At 41.7% G+C, this 25,746-nt stretch overlaps 1 protein-coding gene across 3 annotated transcripts in view; it reads right to left on the reverse strand.

Annotated features, from left to right (window-relative positions):
* Window positions 1-25,746, reverse strand: part of LOC148380860 (partitioning defective 3 homolog) — a 124,263-nt gene that overhangs the window by 72,213 nt on the left and 26,304 nt on the right. For all 3 annotated transcript variants that reach the window (XM_088363402.1, XM_088363401.1, XM_088363400.1), the window contains exons 3-8: window positions 16,078-16,252; window positions 9,534-9,718; window positions 8,824-8,961; window positions 3,257-3,357; window positions 2,694-2,777; window positions 526-651 (exon numbers count right to left, since the gene is read on the reverse strand). In XM_088363402.1, the coding sequence (XP_088219528.1) occupies window positions 526-651; window positions 2,694-2,777; window positions 3,257-3,357; window positions 8,824-8,961; window positions 9,534-9,718; window positions 16,078-16,252 (809 nt within the window). The remainder of the gene's footprint in view (window positions 1-525; window positions 652-2,693; window positions 2,778-3,256; window positions 3,358-8,823; window positions 8,962-9,533; window positions 9,719-16,077; window positions 16,253-25,746) is intronic.

Below are 25,746 nucleotides of genomic sequence, written 5' to 3' on the forward strand. Positions count from 1 at the left end.
CACACAATAGCAGGAATATCATAGCGGGTCTCCCTCAATGTCATTTCTAAGATGACTCCACCACAGCAGGGCAGCCCTTCATTCAAACACAGATGCAAATGTCCCTCCCATTTTTATTCGTATGGAAATTTGGAAATACCACCGCAACATGAATGATGACTGAGCGGGCAAGAGTGTCTATATATGCTTGTGTTGACATCCCACACGTGCAACGCAATCAGCCTCCACCTCGGCTTGATTGAATGACAAATTACCCCATCGATACATCATTCTGTCAGATTAAGTGTATCCAAATATTTACTCGAGCAAAACAATCAGCTGAGATCACGTTAAGATCCTGTTAAATTGTTACCCTGCGAGGTGCACAATCAAGGCAGGGGAGGGGGGGGGAGTTTACCTTCTTCACTTTAGTGAGGTGTACAATTACAATCATACACAACCTGATGCGAATGTGGAGTGTGTTTGGCAGTGACGAGAATTGGGAAACAGTTTTTCAAAGTCAGTGACACCAAAAATATCGCTTACTGTTCGAAGCGGAGATTCCGTATATCTCCTTGGTTTATTCTGACGATGCAATCGTTCTCCTGGAAGAGATGTTCCTGCTCTGCTTTGCCGCCACGCTCCAGGCGCTTGACTAACAAGCCTTGAGTCCTGGAAAAAAAAATCGTAGATCAGATCATGGAGACGCATAATGTGGAAAATGCATTTTAGAAGAAGCACAGTAGGAATAATAATCAAAAATAAATTTATTATTATGTTTTTTACCCTGGGCCAAATCAGCATGGGAGGAAAAAATGTATCACATCACAAATCCCACACAGTATCTAATTTTGCACTTACAAAACATTTGTAAACGATATCAAGATTTCTCTTGGCCTGGGAGGCCACAATTTTGCTGACTAATTTGCGGAGCCTGTATCGTTGCGACACCCACACTGTCTGCAGGCCTAGCCGAATAACAGGGCAGCTTTCGCGAGGCAATCGGAACCCAAAAAAAAAAGAGATAATCTCGTGGCTTGTATGAGAACAGTGAATTTTGCCATCACTGGAGTTTAAGCCGAGAGACGCTGATGCTGTAATAAATACCTAAGCGCTCCCCATGCCAGTGCCATCTCAGCAATCCATACTAAAAGGCTACCTCTAGTTCTGTATTCCTTCTTCACATAAATACACAAGTGAGCTAAATTTAATAGATAAGAAAAAAATGAAGAAAGAAGTGAAAACAGATATCTAAATTAAACTTTTTTAATATTTTTTTTGTTTAATTCAATATTGATATTGGAATAGGAATTTTCTTCATCCTTATGCTATCTGTGGTCCTTTCTCAAGGTTTCTCATTTTTTTTAGTTTTTCCTTGGCCTTTTGGGAGCTTAAGATCAGGGGATGCTTTGAGAATAATTGTCATTTTTTATCTATTTGAAGCCCTTTGAGACTGCTTGTGATTTAGGGCTATACAAATAGACTTGACTTGACTTAAGCTTCCACTGGACTCATAAACAGCCACTTGTTCAAAATGTGACCCTGATTAATGTCAAGGGCAGATTTTCAGACCTCTTTAGCATTTCATCCAAACAAAACATTGCCCTAATTGCCTTTATAATATGGTTATCCACATTCACATGGCAGACTCATCTCATCCCCACGATGGGGGTAAACAGTTACATTAAATCCAAATCAAGCCTCGGAAGAAGTCCTATGGTCTTCCCCCGCTGTTTGATATCACATTGTCAGGTCATCTTAACTGCGTTGAAGACAAGAGTAATTGTGGTCGCCTCGGAAGCCGACATGATTGCGCCTCATCTCAATAAGTGTTGGCAGCTTGAAAACAATGTTGCCTCCATGCAAATTACATCATTGGACAATTCTAATGACTTGCAGAAAGACAGGCGACTTTGATCATTGATCAGTATTCCAATAGCGGAAAGACTCGTTTGTTTTTAATCAAATGATTTGAAGGTCATCAAACGTCTTGTGACATGAATATATAATGTGTTTTTTTTTTGTTCCTCTCATGCAGGAGGTTTCAAGGTGTCACAGGTTTTGAGGGCACCAATGATAATCGATCAAACCTAAATATAGTTTCCCAACACTTGCTTACGTGCAGCGATGGGATTAGCGGCACGGGCGGAATACCACGTATCCAATCTTCATGATAGCCACGCCCCTTCTACTTCAAATGTCATCCCACTTCATCTCCTTGCTCTGTCTTTCCAACTCATTCCGTGGAGCTGAGTAGTCACATTCACCTTGATGCTGCCTTGGCGAGCAGCGTGGATTAGTGTTATAGGCAAGCTTTTAGTTTGATTACATTTGGCTGCGTCCGCCGTCCTTTATGTTTTTTTTTTTTTTTGCTGGAATAACCATGAACTTGGATACACAGCGTGTCCTGTCAGTGTCACTATGTATTGGTGGGAAAGAAAGAAATCAAATAAATAAGGCAAAAGAAAGCTGATTCACCTTCAAGCCTCAGCAGATATTATTGTGATTGAGGACAAAGGTTAGCATAGAAAAGAAACATAACAAGCCTTTAAAAAGTGTGCAGTCAAGAGTATAATGACTTGAATCTATTCTGTTTCCCAATGGGAGAGCTCCAAATTGTTGCAAAAGAAATATCTTTTGGCAGAGAAATGTAACGTTTAAAGTAATTGTTTATAGTCTGAGTGACGTGGAGTAATTCAAAACCCTTTTTGTACCTGACGTCTTGTGAACTGAATGGCACCACGTGGATCCCCAGGGGCCCTCCTTTATTGGACACTTCAACTGGCTTGAGCATGGCTCTGCAAAATGATGGATTGGGAGGGCGGGTATGGAGAGAGACATGCATGAAATAAAAAAAAAAAAACATAAATTACATGATTATAGAAATGTGGGCATGGTCAACATGACTGGCTGATGAAATTTATGAGAGGCAGAGATTAGCTGTTGGTGCAAAGTCATCCATTACAAAAGTCACCCCGGTGAAACTCGGGGTTGCCGATGGCTTCGAATGGAGACTCCATTTAAGTGATTAAGATCAAATTGGAGTTAGAAACGAAAACAGACTAATTGAAAAATGTGCAAATCATGAGGCGCTATGGGGGTGGGGGGGGTTAATTTGTACAGATAAAGACAAATGAACACGTGCAGCCTTTATCGTCATTCTCTTGTGGTTAAATGTTGTTTTCAAAATGAGTCATTTTATAAATGCACATTTCTCTTTTGAATTGTGACCTTTAAAATAATGAGAAATACAGTAAACAGTATGACGGTCACTCACTCTAAACTTAACACTGGTGAATGGTCCAATGCGGAATCGGCTCTTCCCACTGGCTCGAACCTTTCATTTCTTTGCTCATGAGTTCGTCTCGCCTCTTCCTCCTTTCAAAAAAAAAATAAGTTTAATAAAATGCCCTTGTGACAAAAGCAAAGCAAACGAAAATTCTCCCATACTTTGTATTCTGTCATTGCTGCTAGTGTTTTTATCTGTACAGGCTTTTAAATCAATTACCTGCTGGAACGAGTAAGAGCCTCTATAGCAGGAAACTTTCACAAAGGAAAACATTTAATAACACCGAGAATAATTGCTGTTGATTATCTGTGATTCTGGCAAACTACAGCGAGGTTAATCAACAAGAGATAAGCGTGTGCGTATTTGTCGGCATTCAAACCAGAGTTAGGTCGTAACGTGTCCTCGTGACCCGAGGCAGAAGGTGACCGTCACCTTCTATCAAATGCCAACCTGTGTTTATTGTGCGTCTTTGCTGAGCACTGAGTGACAGCCTAAATATACATTCACCTCTTCTCTCCTTCAACTCTCCATCACCCCTGTCTTTCTTTGTCTCCGTGTTACTCGGAATATCTCCTTTCCGTAGCCTCGATTTCCCCTTGAGTGCTTTTAGCACCCCGTTGGTGCCATGGTAACCAGCCGAGTGGGGAAAACAACAAGGCTTTTCGGATTCCAATAGCACTCAGTCCAGGCTTGCTCTTTTGCCCTTCTTGCTTGTCCTTAATAAACCTCCATCCTAACTTGCCCGGCAACCTCTTTTATCCAATAAAGTAGGGAGGGGTTAGGAATCAATTCTGGACCCCTATAAAATCCAGCCCATTGGGAAAAGGAAGTAGAATGTGAGGGTCAAGGCTTCATTGAGGAAGGGTGTGAGAAAGGCAAGAGAGATGGAGTGAATTAGACAAAGCCGCAAAGTGCAAAGTCTTGTTGTCTTCAAATTGGCTGGCAGGTGAGAAAGCTGAGATGAGGAAGAGATGGTAGCAGCTGTCTGGTCTGGATGGAGAAGCACTCACTTGCATGGATAATAAAATCCACCGCTTGGGGGATGGTACAAAGAGTGTGTTGAGGAGCTGTCAACCTCCCCCCCGAAAAGCTCGTGCACAAAAGGAAACCCACTGTAAGTGCCTACGTGAGTGTGTGTGTGTGTGTGTGTGTGTGTTGTGCCATTAGCCATGGCCAAGTACAACATGTCGCTGTTAGGGGAGCCGGGGAGGAAGACGGCTCCCTCCTGAGCCCGTCTTTGGCATCAACGGCTTAACAAGGGAAGGGTGAAAGGTCAGGGAGAATGGTGGGTTTCTGACCACCCACCCCCCCTTAAGGGCTAAAGTCTTCATGCGTGTACGTGTGTGACAGCTTCATGTGTTGAACGAGGGCCTCACTGTCAGACTATTCCGTTCATTTATAATGACCAGTCTGTGCCAAGCTGAACAATGGAGGCCAAAGAGCAGGATGTTGAAATGTCTTGGAATGAACAATGGCTGTTTTCACTTCATGTAAAACTGCAGGAAGTGAGCAATTTACGTAAAGCACCGGCATGTTGAAATACGTACAAAGACGCACCTCCATCTCGATAGGACGGGTTTTAAAAATTTTAGTTGAACTGTGACTGTGAAATGACAATAAACAAATGAATTTTCTGTTTAATATTTTTGATTAGGAAGAAATGGTGCGCGATCATCTTGTATCTTGTCATGAAAGCTGAATTATCCTCCAAAGTGGCCTTCATGATTGAGTTAGGAGATGATTGCCGCACCCAATGACAAAGTCCCACCCTTTTCCTTAACCCTTCCTTTACTGCCGGCTTGTCGGACCACACCGCCATTAAAACAAGCTATAAGTCACTGCTAAGTAAGATTATGAGACACTAAGTTCTATTGATGTGGGCCAAAAGAAAGCCTTTTTACAGGGATGAGCAAAGAGGGAACCTGATCAGTGGATGAAAGGGTCATAATGACCAATTTACCCAGAACACAAGTTCCTAAATAGAATTTACTGGTTGTCAAGAGGATTTCCACCATTTCCTTGAATTACTTTGATTTTTTTAGTTGATGGCCCTTTCAGTGGGCAGGGATTGGCTGCTGGTGAAATAAAATTTTCCGAAATGTTCACCTTATCGTTATTGCGACAAAAGCCGGTTGACATTGGGCACCTGTTTCTCACTTTGTATGCGAGCACAATGAAAGAGAGGCAAATTATAATATGAAAAGTGAGTCACATTAATAAGATGAGTGATTGCGTGTCCCCGGTTTAACCATTTGCGATATCCTTCAACTTATTCACCCTTTTTCCATTTCGTATTGATTGAGCTCGGCAATATTAAATCTTACGCTCTCGCACATTCGGAATTCAATGTAATACTTTTCGAAAAAAATTTTGCTAAGGCAATGTTTGGAACACAGAATTTCTTTTTTTTTTCCTGGTCATATCACATGTTTGGGCAGGCATTGCATAATTTTAACCACAATTGTGAAAATGATTCCATACGAATTGGGGAAAATAAATCAGCGCCATCTGCTGATTCTGTGTGAAATTCTAGTCATTTATTTTCTTGGAATTTTCAGCATTACTCTTTTTATATGACATCACCAGATATTTGCTTTATGCACTTCAGTCCAATTAACTACGCTGATCACAACAGGAACATTAATTATGTGACAACATGGCTAAGGGTGATAATGTTTGTGTCGCAACCTGAAGGTTATGATTTCAAACCTGAACCTGCGTGACCCTGTCACAGCATCCTAAAGCAATATACCAAACCCCCCCAGTGTTTAAACCCAACATGGAAGCTTTGTTTGTGTAGTCGGAGACTCAAAGCTACAGTATATCAAATTAGCTTTATGCCTTAGCTACTCCCCCTCTGCAACCTCAACCAAATTAAAATCTGTCTGCATTTGATGTGGAAAGTGCGTCTGGCTTGTAAATGTTCTGACGAGGATTTACTTCAGGCAAATTACGGAGACAGACAGGTTCCTAATGCAGTTAAGCTAATGAAATCAGAGATGTGAGGCTGCATTTGTCCACATCAGGGAGCAGAAGAGTGGCATGTAGATGGGAGGGAAGGTTAAAAGACAGACAGGAACATTTGTGAAAAGGAGAGTTCTTTTTTCCAATGGGATCATTTCTTCTTTTTTTTATATATCAGGTCTGGACTGATCTATCAATGACACGGTTATCCGTGCCTTTGCCTACTGTATCGTTAAATGGCACCATAATGCAATTAGGCCGGCTAATTATGAGCGCTTAAATCAATCACCGGGTCAATAACAGAACCCTAAGCAGGCAGAGTGACCAAGACTTTTCACAAACCTCATCAATAACATGCCACAAAAACCTCAACCGGTTATCATCACTGCATTTTTTTTTCCAGAGCGAGTCTCATATTTAAAAGAGAATAAAAGAGAAGCGAATCAAACAGAATGAGAGTCTTTTGCTTTTCAAATAGCTCTTCACATCAGTATAAAAGCAAGATTTAGCCTTTCTGATGTATGAAAGAAAACTTCAAAAGGCATATTATGCTCGGAGACACCTGACTGAGGTGACGGAGAGGTGACGTGAAGACGTAATCCTATGGTGGTGAGGATGTTGGAAGCGGATGGACTCGTCTGAATCCCGAGTCTTTACCAGTGCATTAAAAAAGGGCTCGGTGGTGCTTCTCGGAGATTAATCATCATTTTGAGCTTATTAAGAGGGAGGACAGTCTGCTTTCCACTGCTTAGAACGTTGAATCCATCTTTTTATACTGTGAAGGTCAGTGAGCGTCAGTGAATCAGTGATGTTCATTTCAATGAGGCTGCAGATACGAAATGCGGTTACATTTTTTTTTTTTTCCAGTGAATGAGAATCACACATGACTACGCCGGCAAATTGCCGACTGAATGTTACATCAACAAGTAATTATGCCAACAGTGAAGCAAAACATTGACTATACAAAACAGCATTTAATCCCAAAGTGACATTTTTTGACACCGACCTCAATACTACAACATTAGGAGTTGATAAACGAGGGCGAGAGAATCACTCATGTTGAATTATTGAGACGAAAGTAAAACGATGGTACACATTTCAGCGGGTGATTACGGGGCTCTATTCCGCGGATCAATATTTGCTGTCTTATTTGAGCAGGTGGCCATAATGGAAGAAAAGGTGCTCAAGGTGGGAGATGCTGGCGATTCGGTTTTAATTGGAATCGGAGACTCTCCGAGCCGTTTCGGTTTTTCCAGAGATGTGTTTGGAAAATGAAAAGCCTGTGACGGATTTATAATGAACAAATCCTTCCCATAGGTAACAAGAGTCATAGTAAGTGACTAATAAGGTTTCAATCTATTCCTCTCAGCGGCTTGAGTCACCTGAAACTTTCTTTCTATCCACTCTACTGTGAAAAAAGCACCTCATTTCTGCCCATTGGCATCCAACTGTGACCACTTTTTCTACTGCAGGCCATGCAAATGAAATGTGCCTTTTAGGTGGCGATGGCGAGGTGCTCGCATCTCATGTTTCTCCTCGCCTTTGTCAAGTGGATGTTTATTGGCGGCCGGGGCCTTATTATATTTCGATGGCAACTTAAAAGCATTTACCCTCTAATGGGACCAATAAAAAAGTGAGGAAAGTAGACTGGACCGCTCTGTGTTGAAGTGGATTTGAAAGCAAATACAAAATAGGTGAAAATAGACACGAAAAGGCGCAAATTGCTATAAACTTGGACTCCACTAAAAACTGAATGAATAATAAACCCCAGGAATGATTTGACCAGATTGTATTTTCAGATGAGCCCTTGTTCACTGCTGTCCATGCTGGTTTGGATCCAGGTCGGCACGGCAGTTTTATTCCCTGAAGTCATTATTGTCTGCGGCTAAGGTGCCCGGTCTCGCAATGATTTGTGGGTAATGAGCTGGCACCGCCCTGTTCAATTATTCTCATTGAGAAAGTGATTTCTCACTCCACGGGGCAAATCAGAGAAGCCGAACGCATGAACTCTAATCAAGAATTAGTGCGTTAACCAGCAGCAGCGCGGGGAGGACTTTGGAACCGGCGTGGCGTGGAAATCAAAACAATAAAAGGGAACAGAAAGTGGATTCAATACAGGATTGTCTTGCATTAAACGATGCAAAATACAAACAAAACTTGAGGTGATGTGAAGAAAGTCGACAGATTCCAATTTGGTGTAAAACTGTAAAAAAACATCGTCTGGGTTGAAGTTGAATAGAGATATTTTTTTTGCATTCAGCATTTGGCTTGATTGTTTCTCTAGTGCTTTTTTTTTTAAGGTAAAGGAAGTTATCTGTCATAAAAAAATATATCTGTCAAAAAAAAAAACTACTCCAGAGGTCAGAGCAGGTTTCTGTGGTAAGGACAAGGCGAGGCTGTCAAGTCATTACACAAGCTTCCCCCCTGAGGTCATTTCTATTCTGCCTACAGCTCTCTGTCACTTTTGATAACTTTCAAATGGAACATTTTCCTACCCAACCCCAACAGATGGAGCAATAGAGGCTGGAAGACACAATTACACAGACAGAACACCAAAGTGTGAAATGAGGAGACCAAGCAAGTCCACGTACCTGTTCTTGTCGATCAAGCCAATGGTCCACCATTGGGTGGTTTGCACTTAGGGAGGATCTGGTCATCTCTCTTTGAAACTGAGCGCTGCGGCCACTTGCATCTCGTGGAAGACTCCGATAAGCATGGCCTCCCCTGCCCTTGAAAGGAAATTTCAAATGAGTAGAATTGTTTACAAAGTTGAGGCTTTGTTGCAGTCTCAAGCACATCTGGAGTCAATCCGATACAGACCAGAAAGGACACTTTCCCGACCAAATAAAAGGCTTAATAGCCTTTCCCTTCTCTTCACTCGGAAGTGTTACGGCTCTGACAACTGGAGTGTCTTTAAAAAGGATTATCAGACGATACGGCAAGACACACTAATCGCGTGGAGGCTTGCCGTGTCACGTCCCGTGGACTGAATTGTTGTCTCAGGTTGAAAGTGAAGGGTCGTTTGTGCCATGTGTGGCCATTTTGATTAACTTAATTGGCCTTCTTGTTTTGTAATCATGTTGCTGTTATTTTTTTTATGTGAAACTTTCTAAGCAGATGCTAGAAAAAAAACTTCCAAATGCAAATTTGTTTCATCAAACAATTATAAAGAAACAAAAATAGAATCACTGCTGGATACTGGAGGGTTTTAATTGAATCCTGTCGAGTTCAAATGCAAAATGACTTTAGGGATGCTGTGATTTTTAAAAGTCAGAAAAAACATCCAGCTTTGGATGCTTACCTTTCGTTCAAGGCTGTTGGTGCCAGTGTTGGTGTTTGGCTTGTGGTGATACTTTTGGAAGCCAGCAGTCGTGGACCAGCGAATCGGGTCCTTTCTGGATGGTTCTTCTTTACCAAGTAAGATTTCTCCAGCTGGAAGTCCAACCAGGGAAGGATCGCTACTGCGACGGACGTGGAGAGGCATGTCTTATTCGGGAAACAGAAAAAAATAATGAAAATGAGGGGGGAAAAAAACAGCTTGGAATAAGACAAAGCAATTTCCACCTCTGAATTATTAGATTGTTTCACACATGAGGTAGGTGCCGAGATCATAAGTCAAAACTAGCACCGAGCGTAGTTTTCACACTCAATAACTGGTGTAATAAAACATTTTATCTAGATCTGAGACTTTGCCGAGGTGAGAATCATTAGGAAGCTCCCAAAAGGCCAGATGGATTTGTTTTTTATCGTTCAAGCTGCCTGAGCAATATATACCATAATTATGCAAATAGTTTGGTAACCAGCTGTCATCAATCACCGGATCAGTGCGGTGAGCATATGCCGCTGCTAAGCTTCCATCTGATACGCGGCAAACAATCTTAGTAGTAGGAGTGAGGCAGATTAATCTCATCTTACGCTGTTATGGTGTGGAAAGTGTGCATGTTTAATACCGTGACAAGATTTGGGAGATTTTAAAGACACAGGAAGTCAGTCTTGTGGCTGCCTTCAGTATGATGAGGTTGCAAAATTGCCAAATGGTGCTTCTTACCAAAGACGTAATAATAATTATAATCATATTTTATAATTTGTTATTGCATTAGGGTATGACTTATTTCCACAGAAAAGAAAATGGAAGCTGAATAGTAAAAAAAATCTTTATGATGGCAACAGTTGGACCCTGAAGGTCATTTTTCCACCGAGTACCATTGTCCTTGATCCCATTTAATCAAATGTATTAATCCATCCCAGTGACATTTTTTTTCCCCCCAAACATAATAAATCTTGATAACATACGAAGGAAATGATGTTAGTCCATTGATTTAATCACTGGACTTCCTTGCTAGTGATTTGGCTTGTTTGTCTCATCTATTTTTGTTCCCTCAATATGTCCGATCCATTTTGATGTATGTCGAATACCTTCACGTACAAGGGCGCTGACTAATGTTTTATGTCCTGATCGGACCGTAGGGACCCAAAGTGCGTTAAGGAATGTGCTGATATCTAAACAGGGCAGCTGTTTGAGTCACACAACATTAAACAGTTGTCCTCGGACTGCTAATGTTGGTAACTTGTTTCACTACATTGAATCCATGTCACAGGAGTTTAAACAAGCAACTACCCCCAAAAAACATGACGGGAGGGGATGTTACCTTGATTTAGTCGAACTGACTAAATCAATCTGGAAAAATCTCATTTGCATATTATTGTACTGGTCATGGAAAAAAATTAAAGATGAAGACAGATAAGTTCTCTTATTAAGAAGATGAAAATTACCTTCATTTCCCCTTCTAACATTTACCACCATTTAATTTGTGATGTGAGACTGGGAGGCTTTGGTCCCATGTTTAATAATCAGACACATTCCAACTGAGTCACCCATCGATCCAGACGATGAAGAGTAATCCGGAAGGCTGGGGGGTGGTGACGAGCTAATAAAATGTGGCCTGATCCAGGAATTATAGCCGGGGCACAAGATCCACACACAATTTACCACAGGGGCGGGTCAGACTCTAAAGGGCTATCACCTCTTATTGGTTTGACCTTTACTATTTTCTCCTACCTTGTTTGGAGGAGACGCACACACTTATCCCAAACTGACCATTAAATGCAGCAAAAATTTCTTTTAAATTTACAAAACAATCCCTTTTTTTATTTATTGGATTTTTTTATGAATTTCTTCATTTCTATGTTTATTTCTCGAGTGGCCTTTTTTGTCCTGGCGTACTCTCAGTCCATGAGTTCACTTTTTCCACTAATATGAATAAAAATACCAGACGACTGCAGCTTCACGAAATCTCTAAATGCTATCTTTTTTTTTTTTTCTCCCCCTTTGGCTTACTTTGAATACATCAAGTCTGTGCCAGTTCAATACCTGAATAAATTATGGCTGTGAGCCATTTTAAGTCTCCCTCTCCAACCATTGGCTACATATTGATGTCCCCTGTGTGAAGCGAGGGAGGATTTCCACTGAATACATACTGACCCGAATCATCCACATGGGTACAAAAGGTTTCATTTTAGGTGAGGGTTGGAAGAGGCCTGGACTGTGACAATGTGACAATTGAAATGGAATATGTTTAAAAAGGAAAAAAATAATATGTATTTATATTTTATTATCATACGGCTAAAACAACAATGCAGGTTTGCCTTTTAACTCTCGTTAATATATTTGACGTCTATAATAATCAGTGGTATTGAATGAGTTAATCAACCTCTGAACTGCGTTGAAGGGTGGTTATCTTCACAGACATTTTTTTTTTTCTAGACACCAGCATGGTAGATAGAAAATGTCTAGTTTGATGGCCTTAGGATCTTATCTCATCTCCCATCTCTGCTTGTGATGGCCTCAAACTGTGACCTTCGGTGTTTGCTCCGACATTTTGCAGCCGAGTGTGCTCCAGTCGGAATAAAAATCAGCCCCTATAGAGTCGATGTCGTGTTTCTCGGTCATCTTTTGGTGCATTGCGAGTAAAGTTGGACAATTAAGATATCAGAGTTTTGCAAAAAAACAACAAACACATTTCGTGAAGCTCTCTGTGCATAATTATCCTGCATCTGGCCGCTTCTGTTTTTCACTATGCCAAATTCAATTTTCTAAATGAATCCAACCAGAGAAAAAAAATAAAATAGGTCAACAAGACTTTGCTGTAAAAATATGAAAGTGAAGAAACCCTTGCAAAAATTCCACCCATGTTCAAATTCCGCCCATGTTCAAAAATGTTCTCTCTGAAGAATCTGAGCACGCACACACACACACGCACACGCTCAGGCATACACGCACTAGAAATAATTGAAAAAAATTACTCACACCAGGTTGTTTCGTCACGCTAACATCAAAGTCCGGTCAGCATTTTATTCTTCATACTTTTGATTCTTGTCGCTTGAGACATTTTATTGCTCTGAACTCCCCAAAGGGAGCATGACGGATGTGTGTGTCCAATCTACAAGTTGTCCGACACACACATCCACTTGCACACACATTTTTATGCAGGGATTTTTCATTTTAACAGTCTACACGAAATATCTGGTAATACCCAGAGTGTGAAGAACATTGCATAACATTGCAAACTTTCCTTTTTTTTTTTACAATTCACAACTAAAACATGGCTCCAAAACGTGTCATTTTTCTTTCATTATAATCAAAGCCATTGAGAAACTTGAGATTTACATTGGTGACCAAAAGATTGACTGCTGTAACTTTCCCTGCAACTTTGCAAAATGTTGCAGAAACCCGATAAATCGAGCAGAGTTTGCGAACATGTTTTACCTTGATCAAAGCTCTGATTGTGGGCCAAAAAAAAAAAAAAAAAAACTGAAAATGTCCCTGTGAGTGGGAAGATAGGAATGCAGCAGGAAGGGACGGACGGTCCCAGTTCTTTGTGCAAGGTTTGATAAAAAAAAAAAAAAAAAACAGGACGATGAGAAGAAGCAGGCTGTGAGACTTAAAAGTAGATGCAGCCAAAAATGATTCATATCTCTGTTCTATGATTGCAGGCAGTTTACGGAAAGCTGAGGTTGACTATTGAAATGCAATAAATCAAAAGACAGATAAGTTGAAGCAGTCATCAAAAGAAAGAATGTTTTGAATATGATCCAGATACGTAGGTCTTGTTTTTGGACCACTTTGATTTATCGCTAGTTAGCAGCGGCTAATGCTAATATGGAATAACGTTGTCACTGATTCCATGAATAATCCTTAATACCATCTTTGTGTTTTAATGTGCATGGCTGAAAAAAAAAAAGCCTACACCATCATGTGCTCTATCTTCATAAGTGACCTCTCACACAATGGAACAGGTCAGTGCAGGAATAACAGAAGGATGAGGGCGCCTCTCACATAAGGGACTAATGAGGCAGGAGGAGGGCTTGCTCGGAGGTCCGCAGGGATGAAGAGCCAGGAGACAAAGAGATGCTAAATGCCCAAAATGGCTTTGTGGATTTATCGTGACGGTAGTGGGCGGGAATGCCCTTGGCTCGTCGTGACCTTCTTTTCACATGTCATGTAAATGAACCCCAGAGAGCTCACTTTGGGAATGATTTGTTATCCTGTAGGTCTTGTGGTTGTCAAATCCAGTCGTGAAAATCTGAATCTGAAAATATCCTAACAAATAACCATGAAGGTCTCCCGTTGGGCTTATTTACTTAAGTAAAAGCCAATATTTTAGATCATGAGGGCCCACTAATCCATCTTTGTAAAGTCCTTCTACAAAGCGTCTCTGCTGCTGACATGACACCCGATTCGGAGCAACAAATAAAAACTCTTGCTTCCCATGCTCCCTAGGTTAACGCCCCTCGTCGTTGACGTCTCGATGTCACAAATCGTTATGTTTCTCATTCAGGCTCTTATTTGAGCGTTGACACAAACGCTCAACAGAACCGGCCTCGGCGAAGGAAGTAATAAAGAAGTCAAAAAACTCGTTCTCACCCACACAAACATAGCGCAGCATGATTCAGCTGTTTGGCTATGCCTTTATTGAGAGCCTTACAGGAGCAATAACAGGCACACGGTATTGGTAACACAATCCCAACAGTGCTGAGTGGGGCCTTTTGCCACTTCAAACACTTCACACTTCATTTCCAAAACACTCCCTTCACCATTTAACACTGCTAGCCATTTTCAATAATTAGCTATAATAGGGCGGGGATGAGACGACAGTATGAGTGTTTTTATGGCTGATAGGAGCGTGGACTGAACACCCACTCGTTAGCAGTTTAAAAATCCAGCCAAGGGGACTGCGTTCTTGCTCCCCCAACAGGAGTGAAGATGATTTATTGCGCAAACAGTCATAGGGCTTGTGCTCCATAAGGTAGAAGATGCGGCTCTGGAGGTCTGAGGAGTTTAAAAGTGTTGTCATGCAGTCATCCTCGTCGCCAGTTTCTCATCGTGCCTGTACGAGGACCTCATATAACTCACATTGATGCCTACCATCCAAGTTTTACCGATTTGCCTGGCATCAAAACCCGAAGAATGTACCGCATGATCAGCTTACTGGTAGAGTGAGAGATTGAGGAGGTGGTTCTGGACCGAGGGAACAGATAAAGCAAGTAGATGACAGAGATGGGTATCTGCGGCTGCTATCAGACCGAGCAGCATGTGGTTCCAAAACAGCTAAACCTGGTCGTTTATCTATAATGGGCAATCGGTGCCTTTGGAAGTCACCCAAAACCCGGTGGGAGAGGCTCAGATAGAGCAACGGTCTACATCATGATCTTAAAAAAACATTGAAATAGCAACTTTTAAAATTGGCTCACTGGAAATCACCGCAAGGTTCTGCAAATGTGTCGTTAGCTGAATTGTTAATGACTTTTATTCGGCCTTGGCTGGTGGCATCCAGATTCTTTAGTCGCAGTTCACCAAGCCAAATGGGATTAGATTAAGGTCATCCTCTTCAAAAGGCACCTGATACAAACACTCATTACGGACGAACACAAACACACAGCCAATCTATTTAATGACCACCCGCCATCCTTGTCAGGGTCACCGAAGCTACTGAATTTCTGCAACTAGCGGATTTTCCGCAAGTGTCAATGTTTGGAAATAATTTGCAAAAATAACTTGGAAATCTTGTTTTGACCTCATATTTCCTTGCAATGCTGTGAATATTTGGAAGTTGCCAATAGGCAGGATCAATCATTCTGATTCTGGAAGATAATCATTCATAGCCTTCCCTGCCTGAGGGGTGACATCATAACATCATCATCATCACAACAGTCCATAAACAGCAGAAGTTTCCAGAAATATTTACTGCGGATAGATTATGAGACTCTGGAAAGAACTTTTACAATAGTGCGGGTGAGAAGAGTCGTTCAGTCCTTGCCTTGATGTAAATTTCTGGTCATGGATGAGTTTTGAAGTTTTAAGACAGCAGTGCATCCGCCTGCTGGTTCCACTTCACGCATCGTCGCCACGCGTGCATGAGCAATCTCAGAGTTGACGTCTCGAGGTGGCATTTTAGGGCTTACGTGCATGTCCGCCTTTGTTGGACAGATTTACGCATGACTCAACACCGCGACTGTTTCACTTCCTTTTCTTTGTCTCGTTTCGGCTTGTCGGTCGGAGTCAGCGCATTGGCATTCCCGATATGCACTTTGCAGATTTGACAGACACTTGGCTCCACATTGTACACCTGCGGAATGTCAAGTCTAACAATTGATTCGCCGTTCCTCCCAAGTTCCATTTTTTTTTTTAACTTAGTATTTGCAGAAATAACCATTTTGTTATGAACTGACATACATTCTGACAGCCGCACCGATTCAAAATTTCTTCATCTACCATCTTTTACCCCCCCAACAACTACATCACAGAATTTCAAATCGCTAATTATGCTTTTTTAATTTAGACTCACTTGATCTCAAAGCAGACGGAGTGACCTCAATCTCGCTGTTGGCTTGGTAGGGCTGGAAGGCTGATGTCGATCTCAGCTCGCCAGCGAACGGCTCGGGACTCTGAGTGCCTGTCGAGCTGGCGCTTGTCCCGTCACCTCCATTGTGAGGATCTTGCTCTTCATATACAGCCACCAACTGATGAGAGAAAGGAGGTGTTTCTTTTATGAAAAACAAAAGCACACCATTGACGTGACAATACTTGTGTGCGCGTGCGAGACACCTGTGAAACTGTAATTAGCAGAAATGTCTCATGCTGTCTTTCCACAATTAAAGCAGGCTTCACATTTCCTCCCCGAGCTGCTTTGCTCTATGCATACCGATATTTGTCGACGATCATCGAATCACCCTCTCCACAATAATCACGTTATTTCCATCTCTTCTAAATTGCATTGCAATGGTCGTGAGGGTTGATTTTGCCATCAGAGAGGCAAACTTGTCAGACGAATACCCCAAAGTTTAGAGTTGTTAAAATATAACAGGATAAAACTTTCCCGGAGTGTTCCGAGCAATAGACTGAAAATAGGAAACATTGGGGTGTTGAGGGGGTGCGAAAAGGGGGAGGTAGTCTTAATCAGACTACAGAATAGCAATCAGCAACCCTCTATGATAATGATGACAGGGACAGCTGTGTGAAGATGTTTAAAGCGCCAAACACAAAAGAGAGAGAGACAGTAAGAGCGAGATGCCCCCAGAGGTATTTTCACTGTCCAAAATGAATGTGATGAGCCAATGAATAATTAGTGACAAAGTAATCAGGCCTCTCATTCATACGTTCCTGGGAGTATTTAGCAACTCAATGAGTTCTCTGCCTGCCAGCTGTCCATTTAAAGACACAATGAAGACTGTTGATAGTGTGGCGGCAAACTTCACTTCTTTTATGCATTTTAAATGTGTTGACTTTTCCGTCATAAAATGCGGTCAGACAAAATGTAACTTTCCTGTTATCGGAGAAAAGGACACTGGTGGCCAGAGGGGAAAAGTGAAACTGGTTTTGCAATTCATGATGAAAGTGTTTGCAGAACTGTTTTCCCTTTCTTTGAAAATTGGTCACAGACACTCTTGAAATCACATAATTTCACATTTCGTTTATGCATTTAAGTTTTTCTCTGCTAAAATGGATTTTTTTTTTTTTTTTATGAAGGAGGCAAACATTTTGTGTGACACAAATGGAAGCAGCATGGCTAATTGTCAAGAAGCATAACAGAAGCAGCGCTAAGGGACACTTTGAAACAACCGCAATGAAATGCAAGTAGTATGATGTTGCACGTTACTCCTCCAAACTCCAAAAATGTCACGAGCCATGTCGCAACCCCGATTCAAACAAATTTGAGTCCACCGTCAAAACTCGCCCCTATCTACCCGGAGGATGGTTCGAGTGCAACAAATTTGTGGGAGATGATAAAGGTCAAGGGCTAAGATGACGCAAAACACGGGGAGGCATTTTCTGCAGTCGACAGGGGATACTCGAGCAATTCCAATTCTATCAGAGTGAGAGCAGGAAGATGGGAAAAAATGTCAGGGATGCCTTTCATGTTGCTCGTGTTTGATCTGCTTCCCAAAGAAGGGGCAAGCATGAGATGGATGGAAAGCAACTAAGGACGAGACGCCGAGCTGTTTTGACAACCTCTGGCTCCCTTGCGTCCTTCTCTTGCCGCGCTAGCTTTACTTTTTCCCTGAATACATCCGGCTACCTCCAAACACCTGTGATCTGCTACAGAGCCCGAGTATTAGAATTGGCAGCGTTACAAAATAGTTGTCCCAAGTGCTTGCGCCGTGAAAATAAAAGACAAGTGAGGTTATTAGCAGGCATGGGCTGAGCTGAAGATGTGAACCTGCAATACCTGTGATGATGCAAAACTCTATCCATATCCACCATGACACCTTTTTTTTAAGTGGAAAAGACGGCTGACATATTTGAAAATAAGTTTTTGAGGTTTCTTTAAACTGCCAAGAGCCAGGTACCGTATTTTCCGGACTATAAGGTGCACCGGACTATAAGGCGCACCATTAATGCATCATGTCAGATTTTTAATCCAAATCAAATCATTCTCCATTTTATCTTTTTTATTTCAACTTCAGATGCAACAAATTACTTTATAATCACAAAATAATGCGCCATAGTCTTTTCGATTCATGATACATAGTCTTCAGCGGGCCACTTATGATTGATTTCATGACACAATGCTTTGGGCCAGTTTAAATTTAGGAATTTGGTCCATATATAAGGCGCACCGGACTATAAGGCGCACTGTTGGCTTTTGAGAAAATTTTAAGTTTTTAGGAGCACCTTATAGTCCGGAAAATACGGTACTTTTTTCATACTAGAATGAAAACTGTAAAGAGACTGGCATGGAACAAACACACCAATAGCCCACGTTTCATCTACCAATCATTTTATTTCAGTGGTATCAGGGGCATAAAGTTATTACAAGCACAGTGGAGGTACAAACTGTGACTCATCTCACCGGAAAGCCCAAGGTCTCCAAATATTGAGTGATGTCTATGATCCACCATTACCTAAACTGCACTCCATCCACTCCATTTACCACTCGGACAGTCCGACTATCATGTAGGTCCATTAACGAGTCGGTTTTTAATCACGTGCTTGATTATTGTGACCCGGCATATTCTCTTCTGTAATGTCACGACCTTAAGAAACATCAGAGTGGACACGCCATCATCCTCTTCCTGGATGTGGTGTTATCGGCCCTTTTTAATATTTCATGCTTTCCTTCTGTCCTTTATTCCTCACACATGCGAGTTGGAGCAAACCAGCAAAGTGCTTAGTCCTGTATTTTTCCTGCTCATTAAGGCCATCAAATATTCAGAGAATAAGTGTCGAGCACTCTGGCCTGCCATTACTGGCATATCAAATAAGCCTAGAATGGCTCGGAAACATATGCATATTTCAAGAGTTGTCACATCCACATAGCAAATTTGAATATTATCATTCATACAGAACACAAGTCGAGCGAAAATATATCAAAAAGTACATCAATGATATGTTGAGGTGGGCCAGAATAAGTTTCGAAAGTTTCTCATTTGAAGTAAATCAGAAGTGCTCCGAAAAATTAACTTGACGGTAAAGCCACAGCAACTTTCACCAAAGATCAATCCTTTAATGAAGCAAGGGAATTATTTTTGTCATCATGCTTTTGATGTGCATATTGTTGGAAAAACAACTCTCCAGGTGGCCTATGCAATCATTGGAATGGCCTCAAGTTAGCTTCAGATCGCCCCAAGCCATGCGGCAACAACAGAGGCGGCACGTGTGTGCGCGCTCTGCTAAATATGCAAATGGCACTTTCAGCTCACGACTAAAGGGCCAAAGATGAAAACAAATACCCTAGAGTGTTTGACGGCTAAAAAAAACAAAGGCAAATTAAATATTGCAAAAGAATTAATCACTGTGTATTATTTATGAACTATAGGAAACCTGCCTGACTCAACAAACGCTTTCACAGGAAGACAAAACTCAGTATACAAAAAAACTTTTGCATCATTTGCCCAACTACGGATGCAATCCTAATTTCCTGATCTGTATTTTCCCTGATCTTTTCCCACCAGCACATCAGGTGAGCTGACCGCCTCCCGACTATTCAGTCAGTCAGTAAGTAAGTCACCTCGGCAGCCGGCTAATGAGTAATTTCACACTCCAAGCTACTGAGCCGTTTAGGAAGTCAGTCGTTCTCCTTGCCTAGCCAAAGTTTTTAAATTGGCCAGTCACTTAGACATCCACTGAGATGCTTGGCTTAGCTGGCCACTTGGTGAACCTCTGATGGATTCACCGGGGAACAGCACGGTGTGCCAGTCATGAATCTGGGGCTCAGGCAGGTTCCTCCCAGTGCTTACATGGGTTTTTCATAACAATCCTCTCACAGTCCAATCAACTCAAGACCCTCAAGGTTAGAATATAATCATGCATGGTTTTTGAAGTGTCAACCATGTGACTGGTTGGTGATCTGCCTTGGGTATCCCCCTCACCCTTATTCAATGGGGGATCCAGTTTCAAGATAGAAAACGGATGGATTGCTCATTACTTTGAGGTGCTTTCTTAACTCCAGCTGAAGATCCATCCATATGTTACGAAGGCAGCTTGTGCCCTCTAGTGAACACATGAAATGGCCGTATCAAGTGTTATCTCACTTCATTGTGCGTGTCCATGACGACTATATTTAACGTGGTGGAGCGGTCCACTGCATGAATCATGAATGACTAAAACAAGTGTATCCACATAATTCTTATAACGGATGGGATGTGAGGGAAACAGTGCTCTCCACGCTATACATTATAGGAGACTCCAGGAGAAGAACGAGGGAGTACGTCTAGGGAGTGCTGCTGAACTCCCATAACCTCAATTATTCAGCATTAGACTTTACTATTGATTTCCTGTTGGATCGACTTACTGAGTCGCAAGCATCGAGACTGTGACATGCTATAGCCTTTTCTGGGAGGGAGGGGGGGAGGGATGGATGGGAGTCTGTTATGGAGAGGATGAAAAAAGATACAGATCCACTCGTGGGGAAGGGTGTAATTAAAGATACCCCTTATCAAGGCGGTGATAGATGAAGATGTCACACAAGTGCAGATAGTTAGTGGGAAGGAGACTGGTTAGTTTCACTTAGTGACCTTGGAGGAGGGGGCGGGGTGGACATTGCTTGGAGGTCAGAGGTTTCCCATGACTGGGGCACTTGCATACGGAGGAACAATATTTATTTTTGGAAGGAACTCTGTGGCTGTCAGATATACAAGGAAAGACTAATTGGTTGCCGTGTTATTGCTGGTGCGGAGGTATTTGAACAGTTTGACTATTTTTCCAAGCAGCCATGAGTGGTCATGCTGACCCTAGCAAAAACAAATAAATGTGTGCTGAAGGAAGTAGCAAAGTCTACCTCGATGTTTCTCAGACTTGTCAGCTTCCAACAAGCGATTCAAGTGTTTTCTTAAATTCGACATGTTTTTTTAACACATTTTGGTTGTAACGTTGCAGAAATTTGGATACTCACCAACTCTAATATCTCCAAAACATGAAAATCATAGTGAGCCGAGTGTTTTTTTTCCCCTCTCTGGTTTCTTCCAACAAAGACTTGTTTGAGGGAACGACGCGAGCAACTTAAGGGCTCACCCATGTTGGCAAGCTGTCATCCCAGAAGGTCAGGTGCACCTTGGCCTCGCTCCAGGAAGGCAAACACGACTCCGTGCAATTACAATGTTAATAGAAATGACTTCGTTAAGGTTTGACATGACCAAATATGTCAATGGGAAACCCCGATGGCCGAATGAAGGTACAGTGGACCCTTTCTTTCTTCTCTAACTGCTCTACAAAGCCAGACATGGCTCAGGTTCCAAAAAAAACAGATGGCAGGTATTGCCTTGTGATTTCTCCTTGTCCTGACCTTGCAAAGCTGTGCTGGGAGGGGCTGAGGGAGGGCTCTCATCTGGTTGGCTTGAAAGATTAAGGATGGGAGCAAATACAGTCCTTTGAGTTATGAGGAAAGGTGCTGAAGAACATTGTTAGATGTGCACAAGAACAACAAAAGTGATTAGTCATCGCTACTTTCTCCTCTTTCTCCAAGTCAGCGTCTTGATTTCCGTGTACCTGATTGTGCCTTGGCGTTCTAAGTGCAAAGCACGTCCGTGAGTTCCGGCGCTGTGATATTATGCAAATTTTCAAAGACATGTTTTCCTTTCGTCTGTCAAGAGCAGACATCAGAAAACACCAATTATTTGAAGTTGATTTGACACATCAAAAATTGTCTACAAGGTCATCCCAGATACTAAACGTCAAAACTTTGACCTGGAACTCATCAAATAGATTCAAAAGTTGCCTGAAGGCATCTTCCACTTTCATAAACAACAGAAACTTTTTGCAGAGCGGATGGCGTGCGGAAAGTTCTCCAAAGTGTTTCCGTGCAAAACTCAGAGGATTACAACAAAGAAAGTTTAGCCATAGGATGATGGGAGAAATAGAGAGCGAGAGATGTGGAGGTAAAATACAGATCTGCATTTCACAAGAGAGCTTGGAGCTCAATGTTGTCTTCCAAATGATGGCGTGCATGCAAATCAGCTGGTAGATGTCAAAAAGTTGAACATCTCCAACCTGATCATTCATGCAAACTCCGTTCGAGCAGACAAACTTTATCAAAACTATTCCATCTGTACATCAAGCCTGAAGTGTGTCCAAGCAATTGTGGAAAACATATTTATTAACAATGAATCCGTATGTAACACTGGTCAAAGCAACAACTGCCTGCTCCACTGGTCCACCACAACATCATCTGGAGATCCCCTCAGCTATAACATACATGCAAATCCCCTAATCTGCTCTCCAAGGCTCCGTTGGAAAGTGAAGCTTTCAGCAGGAGCCAAATGTCAGCTTCCCTAGCAGGTGGACAGCTGATCTGCGTAGAAAATAGGCCTTGGCATGTGATGTGCCTTGAGGTGCAATGTAAAAATCCTCCCAAGAGTCTAATCTCCTCCTTCAGAAGATGTGTAAGCCGCAGCTTTAAGGACCAAAATCAGCAGGTTTCTTCCCGGCAAAACAGCAGCTTCCAACTCCTTGACACTTGACAAAAAACCAAGATGGCTGACACTAAGAATGTTTAAAACCTGTCCAACAACACATCGTGGATGTAATGCCGCACAACATTCCCAAACTATTAATGAAGATGACATTGAACTGGACTAGATGTCTCACTTTCTTTTCTGTTTGGTAAATAATTCATTCCGACCAGAGGGCCATACTTGCAGCTTAACTATATGATGGCCTAATGAGTATTATTGATCAAATAATTGATTGCTTTATGCGTGGCCTAACTGACTGGCGACCGGTCCATTTGGGAAGCTCATTACTTAATATGCATTATTCAGAGCTGACCACTAAATGGAGGCGACTATCCATGTACGGAATGAAAGTCAACAGGAATTTAATAGTAAGGGCGGCATCAAACTTTTTTTTTCCCGTGTAGTGATAAATAGTCAGTAGCAAAGTGGTATGAGCAATAGAAAAACTGCCAGGTTTGATTTGTCCGTAAATATGAGAATATTCTTGCCGCGATTCAAAATTCACCTTGAAGTACTAAAAGTGCAAGAAGGTTGTTTCCTCGAGTTTGTTTGAAGTTTATTTTTGCAATTGTATTATTAAAGAATGGACTTCTCCAACGGATCTCATGGGGGCTCCTCCAAAGTCCACGTGGGTCATAGCAATGTGTTTGCCTGGCCTTTAGGTAATTCCGAAGGGGCAGAGTTAAATGTCTGCATTCATTGGCAATTCACATTCTTTGTTCTAATTAAAGTGAGACTGTCCAGCTTTATGCTCCATTTACAAGTCTAATTTGGCCCACAGGCTCGATTGAACATTTGGCTATTCATAATGAATTTTTTTTTTTCTCGGTAAAAATGGCAGTTGAAGAATGACAAAATGGCAACAGGAGAGTCACATGGTGTGAACTTCTGGATCTTCTGGGATCTACTCCAGCTCCCAGTATAGAAAACACATTGACGGGTAGCAACAGGAGAATTGAAACTCCTATTTACAGGCGCCTTTCGGCTAGACCAGACACATTGCTACTTTTCTGCCAGTCCTTCCTAATTAACACACACAGAAGCCGACACTAAAAAAATCAAGCACCTCTAATCATTATCGAGTACCAGAAACATTTATGGGCCAAGTTACCAGAAGTCCTCAAGGGTTGTCTGGGACACCTAACAATGTGCACAAGGATACCAGAGGTTTGAATCCCCAAGAGAGGAATCAATCTGAAGGCCCGGCTCTCTAATTGGGGCAGCCCGTATACATAAATGGAAGATTATGACCTATAAATAAGAATTTATGTGACCGTTAGACGTGCCGGGAGATCCCGGTTGAGACGGAGGGGTTCATTAGCTATGCAACCAGGATGCCTGGCGATGCCCAATTAGCCTGATGACATGAAGGCCACAGGCATGTTTTATGTTAAGCCGGTCCGAAACATTCCAGACTATTTGGGCGGACTTTCAGGTGCAATTACGAGGTGATCTGAATTACACGGAAAATCGAGAAAAAGAAATATTCCACGCAGCCTGAGCAAATCTTTTCCCGGTAATTTGTGACACCAATTTCAGTTCAGCAGCTGCTAGTCTCTTGTCAACCTTCCAATGGATGAAAGTAATATTTGCTCAAGCTTGAAGAAGATTTGGGTCAATATAGCCACCGGGAAATTATATACTTAACGGTAATACCTGAAGCATCGATTGGTTGATTTAGTGATTCAACATTTGTTTCAAATATTTGCTTATGCGGTGAAAGTATTATTGAAGTTTACAAAGCGGGGATGATGGGAAGGAGTTGGTAATGGAAGTTGAAAACAGGATGGAGAAGATAAGGACTACTTAGTACTTTTTATCATTATAGACGTTCATACGTGGGGATTTTTTTTTGTACAAATTGTGTTTTTTTTTTCCCTTTGTGTCAATTCAGAGAGGGATTAATCTCTCCGTCCCTCTGTCAGCAAAGTTGGCTTTTCCTCACTGGGATTCTTCTGTCCATCTTCATGGAATTCCATTAAATGAAGCCTGCTTCCCTCTGAATCAACCACTGACAGCCCATTGATCATCAACAGTGCTGTCTCGCACCAAATACACTCAAACACACACTTGGGGGATCTTTTTTGTGAAAATAGACCCCATGTAAGATGGGATAAAATTTTGCGGAGGAACACATGAACACATCTGGAATCCTTGCCAGAGAGTTTTGCACACTGAGAGCTTCACACTGCTTAACTTTGACAAAGACATCAAGAATATACATCTGTCTGGACATTTTTTCATGTAATACATAAAAGAGCAAAAACAGTGTGACACGCACGCACTGGCACTTTCGGATATATTATTGGAAGCAAAGACATGAGAGGCTGAGAGGCTGATGGAGTGGTTGTCTTGGAAACTGGCCCAGGTTATTATAAGAAAAAATGCAAGGTGAGGAGGTAAGGGCGAAGGAGTCCACAATGCAAGGATGTTCAAGATGGTGTGTGTGTTTGTTAGGAACGAACAACTTTGCATGTATTCAAAAAGTCATATTAAATAATCGGCCAAACATTTGACACGACAGAAGTTTGTTTTCTCTACTTTCTCTCTTCCTGCCCCCTTTTAACAAAAAAAACTAAAAAATATCCATCTCAAGATTTTTTTTTCATTATTAGAAAATTATACTGTCCATCAATGCTAAACAAGCAAACTTGAATGTGATATTAAATCATCACAAGGTGAGAATGGTGCATCCTCCTGAGACGCCAAACCCAAACTGGTAATAAGGATAATAGTCAATTGGAAAATTATGTAAATTTCAATATATCTGAGGGAATTTGCATGAGGACAAGCTGCACGATAGATATGGTTCCAGAAAAATTGCTTTGCTTCGGTTCTACAAAGCCCTGAAGACATGCGAGATGGCAGAAGAGAAAAGAAGGAAAAAAAAAAAACAAAGCCAGTTGGGCTGCACTGTGTTGTTTTTTTTTTATTAAACTAAAGTTTAGTCAAGAAAAATAAGTTTCCGTCTGTATTTTTGAGACAACAAATAGACTGTAAAAGTACAAGAATGCCAAAACACAAAAGACATCTCGGTAGCTCACCTCTGAACCTTCTCGCTTTCT

Source organism: Syngnathus floridae, chromosome 20 (genome assembly GCF_059516105.1).
Source record: "Syngnathus floridae isolate MCC-2025c chromosome 20, RoL_Sflo_1.0, whole genome shotgun sequence".
NCBI lineage: Eukaryota > Metazoa > Chordata > Actinopteri > Syngnathiformes > Syngnathidae > Syngnathus > Syngnathus floridae.